The sequence below is a fragment of the Musa acuminata genome, chromosome BXJ3-8 (genome assembly GCF_036884655.1).
Source record: "Musa acuminata AAA Group cultivar baxijiao chromosome BXJ3-8, Cavendish_Baxijiao_AAA, whole genome shotgun sequence".
NCBI classification, from domain to species: Eukaryota; Viridiplantae; Streptophyta; class Magnoliopsida; order Zingiberales; family Musaceae; genus Musa; species Musa acuminata.
The window spans coordinates 16,954,440-16,967,378 of NC_088356.1; the positions used below are offsets into that span (position 1 = coordinate 16,954,440).

The following is a 12,939-nucleotide window of genomic DNA, read 5'->3' on the forward strand; positions in this document are numbered from 1 at the left end:
CGAAGTAATTCTTCCATATGGGCTTCATGATGCTGTATGGATCAAATGATCACGCAGTAAAATCTTTGCTTATGACCTCAAAAACACAGAGAAACAGAAACCAGATGTTGGTGGGGCTTATTCAACCATGTTGATCTCTTTATGGCTCATATATGCAATTCATCTATCATTTAAGGATACATTATTTGTATATATCAAGAAACTGGATGATGTCATTTAGCTCAGTGCAGACTCCATCGAGAAAACACATCATATCTATGGAAAAAAAAAATGAACTATGAAAAATAAAAAATGAGTTCAGCAGGCTCTTAGATTGGTAACTTGTCAGTTTTAAACCAATAGCCTAGACAGCTAAATGTATAACCTCAAGAATAGAAATCTGACTTCCAAATGAAAAATGGAGGATTCACATGTATATAGATCATTGCTCTTAATGTAACCCCATCTTTCAAAATATGGGATACAAACGGTATAGTCAGCTCAAACAACATTCCACTTTGTAGGCGTCATCTGAGGGGAAAAATTAATGGGTGAAAATAAACTCGTGGTCTCGTTGCCTCTCCCAATGGAATTTGCAATGAGGTGGAAAGCCAAAACCCAAGAATCCAAAAGAAATAACATCCACAGTGCTTGTGTTGTTGTAGACCATGGGGCTTTCCTATGGCATGCATGCTTCTGTAGTTAACTTTCTGCACCTGCCTGAAAGTGGCTTTCCTCGTGAACAAAATCATTGTTTACATCTTTTCATAGAACAGAATATAGGCCTCACACTTAAGGACTTCTGACAGAGAAGCCTCCCTGACATGAGCATCACTAGCATAAAACCAGGAGGGCAAAATTTTGTCCTGATGAGCTTTGCTGCTGTTCCTTTCACCTCTCACATAAGCTATGTAGTGGCCACCTGACACACTCCCTGAGTGCTCCACCACCCCAAGCAGTCGATACGTGCACTTCTCTTCTTCCTTGCACCTGCAAACGGAAACAAGCAATAAATTTGGAATATAGCTTGATCTGCCTTTTAAGAACATCAGCTTCCATCCATTTTGATCCTTTTTTAATTTTTTTTTCCTTCAATCAAACAAGCAAAACAATTTAACATGGAATAACAGCCTCTGCCCATCAGGATTACATGTCTGAAGTAATATAAGTTCGTGCTATGCCTTTGTTTGTGTCTTATCTAAATCTGATGACCAACTTTCCAGTAGGAAATGCTAATAAATGCTGAAATTAGAGAGTAATTACATCACAGCCATGAAAACTATGAAGAAAAAGAATAATTGGCATATTTGTGCTCTCCAAATGAAGTAGAAGGGTAGATGCATTTGCTGTTTCTGTTGGTTGTGAAGTGAGATTTTCAGGTAAAGGTACTTTGGAGCTACTAGAAAAATGTACTTTGAAAGTTAATTTTTTCATTATCCTGGCACTTGTGCTTCAACCACTCAATTGTTTGGTGAAGCTTCATGTAGAAAATAAGTCAATAGAGGAAATTTCCTCTACATATGATGAAAGGCTTTTTTTCAGAAACTACATGAGTATAAGATTCACAGCAAAATCAATGCTCTTGATTCATTGTGATCAACCATTTAATTCTAGTAGGATAAGAAATATTGGACTTTAAACAAAGATCTTCACGATTATAGCAAACAAACTGTGGAACTTTCTTTAAATAGTTCCTCATTTTGGTAAAGGCCACACTGATTCTTCTGTTAAAGAAACAGATGAAAAAAAAAAAAAAAACAAGTGTAACTTCAAACACATGGACCAATGAACAGCTTAGATAAATCATCATAACGTCTTGCTGATAACATATCCCAAGATATGCTTATTAAATAATTCACCAGATCATTCACAGAAAATTTCCTCTATCTAAGCACCAATACAGCACACATTCCATTACTTGGTAGATAATGTTTTCTGCCTTAAAGCACCAAAAGTTCATATATGCTATGAAGACAAACAAAGATATATTATGAAATCTAAAGCAATTTTTAGTTATAAGAAAACAATATATGACTAGCATTTAATTTGCTTTCAGATCAATTAATATGTAAAAAAACAAAAAATCTTAGATAGCATCAGTGTTGTGGTAAGCAACAAGAACACACATGTAGCTATAAGTGAAAATTTAATATTAAATCATAACTATCAAATTATATGCTTGATTTACCAAGATATAAAGCTTAATACAGATTCTCACTCTCTTTTTTTTCTGTTTTTCCTCTTTACATTCTTAAGCATAATTGGGTCACTAGAATAAGATCCTTCCAACAAAGTAGACCGATAAATATCATTCTTAAATTCAACATAACCCGCTGTATTTCTCCCTGACGTCATATTATGACAAGTGGAAAATGAGATGGCTATCCCTTATTATTGGCTCTTTTCTAACAGTCATCTGTTAACAAATTAGCCCCTTTTAAAGGCATGTCATCATTGCCTTCTAATAGAATGACAACTCAATTAACATATCATCCAAAAAAGGTAACAAGTTGTCTGCATAGTATATTACCAATATATCCCACTAGATGCAACATATCAATAGAAAATCCTAATGACACAAACAAAACAATTTCATGTACAAGTAACATGAAACCTTAACAGATTTTTAACAGTGGTCTAAGCAGTTGGTAAAAAAGAGTGAAGAAAATAACCTCTTTCAATTCTCAGTTGATGCATAATGTAACTAACATCTACCTCCAGGCTCAAAAATATCAGCCTTTGCTATTATAAAATTACCATCAAAATATGAGGTGAACCACCATTATATTTTATCTTAAAATCAGAAAGTATCTGAAAATTACAACAAAAGGGTTTCGACTTATCTTACAAACCCATACCCTCTACTGCTCCTCACTAAGCTATTACAGTTATTAAAATGAAATGGAATTTGAAAGAAGAAACAACAGAGAATTTTGTTTTGTTCATGATCACTGTCATAGGATAGCATTACCTATTTTCAGATACCCATGTTTAATTTTCATGATGGCTTTGTGTCAAAGCATGGTCCATTTGAAATGTAGAAATACCAAAAGGTGCTTCCTCATAGAATAAATTGTAGATGGGAGTTATTTCATAAAGTCAGACACCATTTCACGCTTTCCGTCTTATATCATCATCTATAATATTGCTATTTTTTTCTGTCATATTTCCATCATGTCAAAATTATTTTGCTCTTCCATCAGTGTATCATCATATTAATTCACTATGGCCAAAACAAAGTAGTTGAATTCTTCACATGAAAAAGCCTCCCTGCACCATTGCATAATTGTTACTTGATAAAATAACCAACACAAACACATGGCTAAACTTCCAATAACATGCCCCACATACATCCTCTCCACATGATAATTCTCTTACATATGATGTCCTCATTATCTTCCTGTTTCTTGCAATGACAATAAGCTTGGACTGCTTATCAAATGTGATAGTCTCATCAAAACTCCTCTAGATATCAATTTTCTTACTGTTTATGTAAAGTGAAATAAATTCCTCTCTGCACATCTAATAGATTGTCCAATGGAGTTCAAAACCTCCATTGATAATCGGTAATCTGGATATGATTAGACAACTGCGATATCTAAAATCTCATGACTTCAATAAGTTACCAAATATTAGTAGTGCTTGATCTAATCATTGTGTTACACTATGATTATGATGTGGTACAGAGAAAACAACATAAAGGAAAGAAAATTAAGCAGGAAATAAGGTTGTCAACAACTGAATAGAGACAACATAAATCAACAAATCAAACTTATACTCGTTCCCATAATGAATTATTCGATATGTCTTAGCACAGAAACATGAGAATTTGCAACAGCAATTTCTCCAGAATCGGAGTTACATGTTACGGGTGTGACTCCAACACAATACTGAATAACTGATGGTGACAATTCATGCAGTCCAATCTTTATAAGCTTCTACAAAAGTTTGGTAGATAAAATCCTCCAAATTTGCATGTCGAACCACCATATCAGGAATTCTTCTAAACAAGATTATTCTCCAATTATTTCTTGTATAATGTATTTTTAAAAGGGATCCAATTCCACATACCCAAATCAATATGCACTGTCACTCCAAAGTCACCATAAATGAGGACTAAAAGAGACTTAACTGACAGTCCCTGTACAGTGTTCTGGCTAGGGAAAATGATGCCAGTATTTCACATAGGTGTTTACATATACATGCTCAAGTAACATGATGATTGATGACTACAAATCATATTCTTTTGACCAACTATGATCTACAATGATAAAAGTGGTGCAAAAACTAAATTAATGAGTAAAAATTTCATGTAGAAAAAACAAGTGATCAAAGATGAATTATATTCATGTAGAAAAAACTAAATTAATGAAAGATAAAGGGTATATCTCTGAACGTGATTAGAACTGAGTAAAGAGAAGTGAAAGCAAGAAATCATGGGCTCAAGGTGATGCAAGATAATTAGGTTTGATACTGATTAATGCAATATGACCAACTGCTCTGATACCACTTGATACAAGCACAGGACCTCATATATTGGAGGAGAATGGTTCTATGATCATTGCAGTAGGTCTTCATCATTGTAGTAATAACAATATGTTAAGAATAGTAAATAAAGATTGAAAGAAATAAAAGATAAAGGTTTAAGACAGGAATTAGAAACCAGAGGAAATACTATAAGAGGTAAGAGAAAAAAAACCCATGGCTATCAGAAGATGAAGAAAAATTGTCATTAAGAATATAACATAATTACATCATTAAAGAATTCTTACAAGATAAATGAAAACAAAGAAAAAAAATATTAGAATTAAAAATTACACTTTCTTTTTTTCTCAATCATGATTTTTGTATAATGCCATTGGCAATTGCATCGTGCATCAAACTGCCCAATTTTTCTATCTTTAATAGTCTGCGTTCATTCCTCTTGTGTCAATCAATTATATTCCAAAATTTAACTATTAACATCTTATCAAAAATTTAAAAATTAAAATCCTAACCTAATTAAAATATGATCAAATTTAATAAATAATCATTTCCAATATTTGATAAAAATAACGAAACTACTATAATATGAAAAATATCATGATACAAATTAAACTAAAAAAAAATCCATAGATCAAATCCAAGAAGTACTAAAATATTTTTATAAAAAGCTTAAGCCTGGCAGTTCTAGACTCACCTACTTAATTAGACTCAACTTTGAGTCTACAATCAACCTTATCTTCATTATGAAGGTTCAGTTTACATTAACAGAAGCATTTAGATTATCCATACTTCAACTATTAAATCTCTGAGCAGATTTATTAACAGTTTCTGGATGTTCAACGGATGCAGAATGAAAAAGAGAAGGGAAAAATGAAGCAAGGAGTTCCTTTTAAAAATACCATCTTGGCTCCACTTGATATTCTTGCATTTGCTACTTATCATCTATCTTAATTTCCCTAATTAACTGAAGACAATGGAAACCATTGATATACAAGAAAACACACACCTCCTACACACACAGAGAGCACAGAGTACAAAAGAAAAGAAAGAAAAGAAGGGAAGAATTTTAATATAATTGGCAACCTAAATATAAAATATTTAATATGTGACAATGGTTTCTTTAATTTTCCATCCATAATATTAAATCCCATTTTTAGTCCTCCATAGCTCCCACTTCAACATCTGATATTTCTCATGTCTCTTAATTTGTAAGTTAAACTGAAACTTTAGCCATTAGTGAAGGATTTATCTCCTTCTAGGGTAGACCTCCGAGCCAGCTATCATCTATTTTGAAGTAAAATACTTAGAAACCTAATCATATTCAATGAAGCAAAAATTTAAAGCCCAAACTAGGGAAAAAAGGACTTCATACTGGTCATTTGAAACATAAGCATCCAAATCTGTAATAAAACATGTAAGCAATTTTCATATTTCAGTTCCAATGTGCTCCTTGAGTAAGAGTAGTAAAGCCTAGAGTTTGAAGTTTTGTATACCAGATCTGTTTTGGTCCACAGGTGGACTGGTGGGGCCCTGTATGCACATGTGTGCAGACACATGGTGGACTAGTGGGGGTCCTGTATGCACATGCGTGCAGACACATGGTACGCCTGTATGTACCACGGGAGGAGGAAAAGGAGAAGAATAAGAAGGGGATCGGGGAAGAGAAGTGGAAGAGGAGAGGAGAAATGATGGTGCTAGAAAGGTGAGCATGTAAGAGATCAAGAGGAAGGACAGAGAGAGAGGCCGAGGGCAAGGGAATTTAACCCTAAATAAAAAAGGAAAAAGCCAGGACAGGGAAGTAAGCTTGGTTTTAGAGGGTCATTGGGTGATAACCACTGTATCGGATTTGAACTGCCTGAAAAGGAAGTCTACATATTGGTTCCCCAACGAGATGATAAATACCACCGAGTATGGAATGGTACAGAGTGTATTTAGAACCATGATAAAGCCATCATCCAAAAAAGGTCAGTGGTGTTGACGAAAGCTGAGATGATCAAGTAAATGACAAAACTGAAGGGAGGAAAGATCAAGAAAGAAAGGGTGTGTATCCAAACATATTATCATGCTTAGGGATGGATAGGCTGCACAAGTTTGTCACGTACCTACTTTCCAACATCTTGCAACCATTAGAACCGTAGAATTATAAGAATAGCCTTCAAGAGCAATTTAACTTTTTTTTTTGTAAAGGATAAATGATGAAGGTGAGATTCGAGCCAAGCCCTTACGATAATCTATCAAGGTTTTTACTAGCTAAGCTAGCTAACACCTTCAAAAATATGTCAGTTGAGACTTCAAACCCACAACCTTTGGTAAATGGATCTAGTACACCAACACCAAACAAATATTTAAGGTGTAACAATTAAACAATTAAACATTTGTAGATAGCAATTTAACTATCTACAGATGGAATTTTATGTGATCACACAAATAACAAATTGCATCCATCGAAAAAGTATACCAGAATGTGGTCTTGCTTCTAGGTCATGAAACAGTTAAACAATGCAAAATTGAGACTAACATAATAAATAATGTCATTCAACAACTTTTCCCATCAACCAAGGTGAAGAATCTGGTCCACACTATCTTCATTATGGTTTAAGAGATCAATGACAGCAATGCTTTCCATATAAAGGACAAAGTGTACTTGACATAGAAATAAAAAGATCAATTATCTATCTAGGACATTAATTTCCTGCACAGAATACATAAGAAATTTATCTCATTCTATCTATTATAAGAAAATGCGTGGGTGCAATAGTGCACCATGTATTCATAGAGCTGAAAACAATAAGATTCTAGTAAACTGAGTATATTCACACACATTTCATGACTCAAAGACACTGAAAGTACGATGAATTTCCTACCATTCATTACTTAGTTTCATGAATTTCACCAACTGCAAGGTATATATCAAAGAATTTGCTATGACAGTTAATCAGCGCAGAAGCCAATGTCTTGACTTTAAACAAATCATCATTATTAAGCAAATATCTCCACGTCAAAATCTTTAATAAATCATATATCTAGGATAATTTCAAGGACAATGAAACTATCTTGATTGATATATTGAAAAGTCAAGGTGCCTTTGCCTAATATCACATCTTCCTAGACATGCAAGAGTTTCTCATTGTCAGTGTCAACAACTAACAAGTTAGTAAGCTAATATTAGAAGTTCTTCAAACCCATCGAATTGCCAAGTTCTACAAACCAGTCGAATTGCCTAGAATGCAAACGAGCAAGCATGTAGCTAAAAGCATGTTTTTAATATATGGTCCATCCCAGCTAGTATTTACAAGTCAAATGGCAAACCGGCCCATGGACCATCCCTTGGCAGTCCAATTGATCGAGAACCATCCAAGTTTATAAAGAATTTTAGAAAAATTTATTCTAGGCAAAGAAATCAGAAAAAAGTCATCAATTAGTTATGTGAAAAAATGAAGAGTCCTTTTGGTCTTTCTAAGTGTTAATCTTGAGACTCTAATTTTGTATTAAGTGCACTCTGCACTCTTGTATTAAATGCACTCTTTTACTTCTAAGCTGTAATAAATTTTTTTCAAAAGATTATTAGATCTCCTAGAAGTCACATTTTGGGTTTCCAAAAGACATACAAGTTCTCTAGGAGATTACTCTTGGGAATCATTACCATTAATGATTATAGCAAGGCATCCAAACCTCTATAAATAGTGGAACTTGTCAATTGATGAAACAGTTCATATTTGAATAAAAATGCATCTTGTCTCTTCTAGTCTCTCTAATCTCACTCTTCTCTTGCTCTCTCTCTATTTCTACTCATTTATTTTGTTTTATGGTTAAACAACATGATATGTCCCTCTACCTCTCTGTCTTGACTCCCTCGAACTCTCTCGTGACATATACCGCTCACTGCTGCCTGCTGCTCATCGCCCATTGCTCTTTGTCGCTAGCCTGGGTACTACTCCTCCCCTCCTCTTCTCCTTCAAATCTGCTCCTCCTCCTCCTCTCTTCTTTATTCATACCACATCATTTACCGACATACTTGTGTTGGTGTGTTGGCATGTCAATACACGATATTTATTTCTACTCCAAAGATTCCAAATAAATAAATAGCTATATGAATAGGATAAAAATTATTTAAAAGAAAAAGTACCTCGAATCCAGATATGGCCTCAAGTCAAGCATCTCCTGGAAGAATACATGGCCCCTCAACTTAGTTAACCGGCCACGTCCATCTTGACTAAATCTCTTCAAATGTATAGTTAAAATAGGTGGTGTTCTGTTAATCAGAATCCTTTTAGTTGCATCCCTCTTCACTTTCCTCTTTGTAGGCTCCTCTTTTTTGACCCTTCTATCTCTGCCTGGATGAGTTTGACTCAAATAATTTGAACCTTTTTTGGGTACATGATTAACATCAAGGTTGTCATTTCTGCAGGAATTCGACAAGCTTGCTCCAGTATTACCTGGGGAACTAGTCAAAGTATTACCTAGAGCTTGTCCACTAGTTGGAACATCTTCCTTACCACTTGTGGTTTGATTATCAAACCCAGAATCTACCAATTCCTGATCCTCTAGAACAACAATTGGTTTGCTTATTTGATCACACAATATGGAGCCTGGCATCATTATGTTACTCCCAGTAACGATTTCTATGATTTCTCCATTTTTACATCTCATTTTTTCTGTTTCACCAACAATATCAAGTGATTTCAGGTCAGTATCAGGCCTTTGTGGATGTAACTCAATGTCAGCAAGGGTGGATTCTGTTTCCCTGGTGCCTAATTCTTTGGAATCAGTTGAATTCAGGCAATCCACATGCAAATTGGAAGACACATTTTCACTTGTGCCTTGAGCATCATCAACACAAGGTTTCATTATGTCGGACTGACCAAGTGTTGCTAAAGTCTGGCTCTTGCTAGTTCTATCAGTAGTCATCTCATTGGACAACACCTCAGAACAGTGCTCACAGTACCAAGCATCCTCATCAGACAAAAGCTCTACACTGGTAAATAACACCAGGCAACTTTCAATTGATACTTGAGCATTACTATCGTCCACCTCCTCCTGATTAGACTCACTGCTGTTATTAGCCCAAAGTGTCACAGCCATCTCTTCAGCCATGCCAATATCTCTGTTGAGTTCAGAAGTAACCTCTGGCTCATTAAATAAGTCACCAAATCCATCAAAGTCAACTTCTGCTTGTTCAGAATCAACAATAGATGCAGCCTGCACACTTGGTTCCTTCATTAAATTATCAGATGAAGACATGTTATCAGGATTTTGAGAAGTCACACCAGTCATAGCATTTGTGGTACGATCCAGCACATCATAAGGAAGTAAAATAACCCCAGAATCATATGCACATGAAGAAGAGATATCATTTCTGCTTGGGTTTTCCCCACAAGAATCTGAAGACACCATCAGCTCCTTGGGAGAATTGTCAACCTCTGACTCCACTGGAATATTATTTTCACTCTGGAATATCTGACCACTCTCAGAAAAATGCAAAACAGAGTTCCCACAAGTTTGGGAACCCAAATCTAGAGCATCCGGTGTCATAGTGGGCTCTGCAAGATAATCCATCCATGAGGAATCCTCTGCCTCCGAAGCAATATTTTGTTCTGTTCCTGGTGCAGCACTGAGATGGTTACTTTTATCTGAGTCATTTAATATCAAATCAGCATTTTCTTCTGGTTTGGATGCATTACCGGATGACTCACTACACTCCACTGATGAAGTAACTCTTTCTTCCGGTCGATATTGTTCCATGACCACAGATCCTCTTGCACTACCTTTTTCTCGGAACCTCCGAGATTTATCCCTTTCTTTCAAAGGTGGCTTACTCCTTTTAGGTGGAGGTGGTGGAGCCTTCTTAGAAGTAATCCTCTTTGAAGGCACTGGCAATGATAGATCCAGAAATGGTTCATGGACTATGGAAGTATGCCCACATTCAGCACAACAGATAGTACTTGATAGCTGGCCACCAAAGATGTTATCCACCACGGTGCTCCCCAAATTTGAAGTAGCCATATTTTGATCATTCCAAGAATCTTGTGTTTTGTCTGAACTTCTCTCTTCTACATACAACCCATCAAGCAAGCAACGTAGCAATTCATGACTGTCCTGCTGCTGGTACCCCCTGAATTGCGGGGCCTTTGAACTAATGCATCCAAAAAGATTCTTTGGACTTAACACACTTTTCGAATCTGTCCCACCTCTGGTTTCATCAAACAGTTTTTTCAATGCCATAGTAAGTGGCCCTATAGGCCTATCCAAGTTCACCATGTAATGCCGCAACATATCTATGGAAAGAAGGTTCTGCATCACCGAATTGAAGAAACATGTGTTCCCAAGATTGGATAACCCTCTGATCTTATACCCCTTGCTGCCCTCTGGTGTTGGAGGCTCGATCCCACCACCTTCAACCCTTCCATCTTCTAATTTAACCTCTCCTGCATCAACCACAACATGTGGCAGCTCAACACAGACTGCCAAACTGCACGAGAAGCACCATCCGATCGTAGGATTGTCCAATCGCACCACGCAAGCATGGCGCTCCTGCTTCGAGTGCCGACGGGCATGGCCATAGGGCACCGAATCGCTCACTGCTCCCCCACAGAAATAGCGATTGCAATCCAAACAGACCCAAATTAAGTGCGACTCCGGTCCTATCTCCGAGTTCTTCACCGCCCCTTCTCTCTTTTTCTGATGTTTACCCTTTTTACCCCCGCCTCTCTTAGCAGCAGGCTCTTCCCTGCAGTGCTCACAAGCCACTGCAACCTTCGATGACAAAATTTCCGAAAGAATCTGATTCACCTCGGCACTACCCTTACCGTAATGACCGCACTGCTCATGCCTCACATTTTCATACTCACTGTTCTCCTTCGGATCGGTCGTCCCAACGATGGGTTGGGCAGATCCGGACGGAGCCCGCGGATGCACCTTGCGAGGGTTCCGCGCCTTGGTCTTCATCTTCTTCCCCATCGATTCCCAATCACGATGATCCAAAAATCAAATGAATCAAAATGAAAAAAAAAAAAAAGGAGAGAGTAACTGACGATCCAAAATAGGGAATCAAACAGGAAAATCGCGATCTCCAGCACGGACTTCTCGGCACAAAATCGAGAACTCAGGACTTCAAAACTACTCCCAAAGTTCGCTCGAAAAAATCTCAGATTTCAGGCGACGGAGAGAAACAGATACGATCTGCACCTGAAAAGAGTAAAAGGGCAGTGAAAAAAGGATTGAAATTAGAATCCAGGAAGCTGTTTAGCTGAAGGATTTAGGATTGAGAGAGGAAGACGGGGTGGAGGGATCGCGACTCCTTTTATTTGGGTCGCCCAGAAAGCAAACGAGGGTTTTTTATCCAAATCGATGTAAACCGGAACGGAATACTCTTCCGGCTCATGTGACTCGGTTACATTCCTCCGACTCACCTGACTCGGTTAAGACAGGCCGAACTTGATGGGCTCCGTCAGTTCCAGTATACACTTTACGTAGACACCAGTTGTTCGCAAATCTATTCTGAATTTATCAAGCTCTAATATTGATGTGTTCGTTATTTTGGATTAATCGATACTTGATATATGAAACCTAATCAGTCCTGAAAATATCACATCAATGATATATAGAACCTAATCAGTCGCGAAAATATCACATCAACTATTGAAGATACAAAGAGTCTGTTGTCATCTTATGTGAAAGAACATTCAAAAAAAAATATTCTCCTATTAAACCGATGATTATAATAATGATGATATATAAAATAATCTTTTCAAGTATATGATCATTTAAAATAAATTAAATAAATATTTACAAAATTTAGACGCTCATAAAAATATACTAACTTGATTATTAGAATGAGGTTTTATGAGATAAACCCTCAACGTAATTTTTTACAAAAAGTAATATATAAGACTCATGCATCTTTTACTCTCATGCGTAACAAAAACATAGGTTACAAGCATTTCTCACGTTCAAAAAACTTTCTCCCTTATTCAAATCCTAAATACTTAAATGACTCTTCTCTTTTTCAAACGTAAAATATAATAATATTCGAAACACTAGCCAAATAGAGTCAATTTTATCAAATCAAAATGGCCTTATCAAGTAGGTGAGATCGTTCATCATCAATGCATTCATGTCGTTGTAAATGCTTTCAATGATTGCTAGAAGAAAGTCTCTCAAGATATCGTTAAAAAAACTAAATACCGAAAGTCCCACAAAAAACACGTGAAGAGACCCTTCTCTCTTTAAAACTCAACCTCAGACAAGGGGCTTCTACCTTCCCCTCTATAGTGACATTTGGATCATGCCTAGATCCACACTATTAATAATGAGTCATGAGTGATCATAATTTCCTTTTCTTAAGTGGGAATCTGACTCAAGTTAAAAGTTCGTTTTGATGTCTTATTTGGCCTCACCCAGTAAGTTCAAGACTTTGACTAGGATGATGTAGATATTGTCTTCTTCCCTCGCTACTTGTTAGTAGTGATACATAAT

The 12,939-nt window shown here is 36.4% G+C and overlaps 1 protein-coding gene across 1 annotated transcript; it reads right to left on the minus strand.

Moving 5' to 3' along the window:
* Positions 1-278: 278 nt before the first annotated feature.
* On the minus strand, positions 279-11,765 carry LOC135645927 (ubiquitin carboxyl-terminal hydrolase 2-like). Its single transcript, XM_065164832.1, has 2 exons — positions 8,591-11,765; positions 279-969 (listed from the first exon to the last, which is right to left on the minus strand). Exons 1-2 carry the CDS (start codon positions 11,419-11,421, stop codon positions 735-737), a joined length of 3,066 nt encoding a protein of 1,021 aa, XP_065020904.1. The 5' UTR covers positions 11,422-11,765; the 3' UTR covers positions 279-734.
* Positions 11,766-12,939: the final 1,174 nt, after the last annotated feature.

What these genes read in the sequence shown, in the direction of transcription:
- LOC135645927 (XM_065164832.1), bottom strand. Translation starts at nt 11,421, where the DNA reads ATGGGGAAGAAGATGAAGACCAAGGCGCGGAACCCTCGCAAGGTGCAT. An exon ending in AGGCCATATCTGGATTCGAG is followed by an intron (nt 970 to 8,590) that starts GTACTTTTTCTT and finishes TTCCGTTTGCAG; the next exon opens with GTGCAAGGAAGAAGAGAAGT.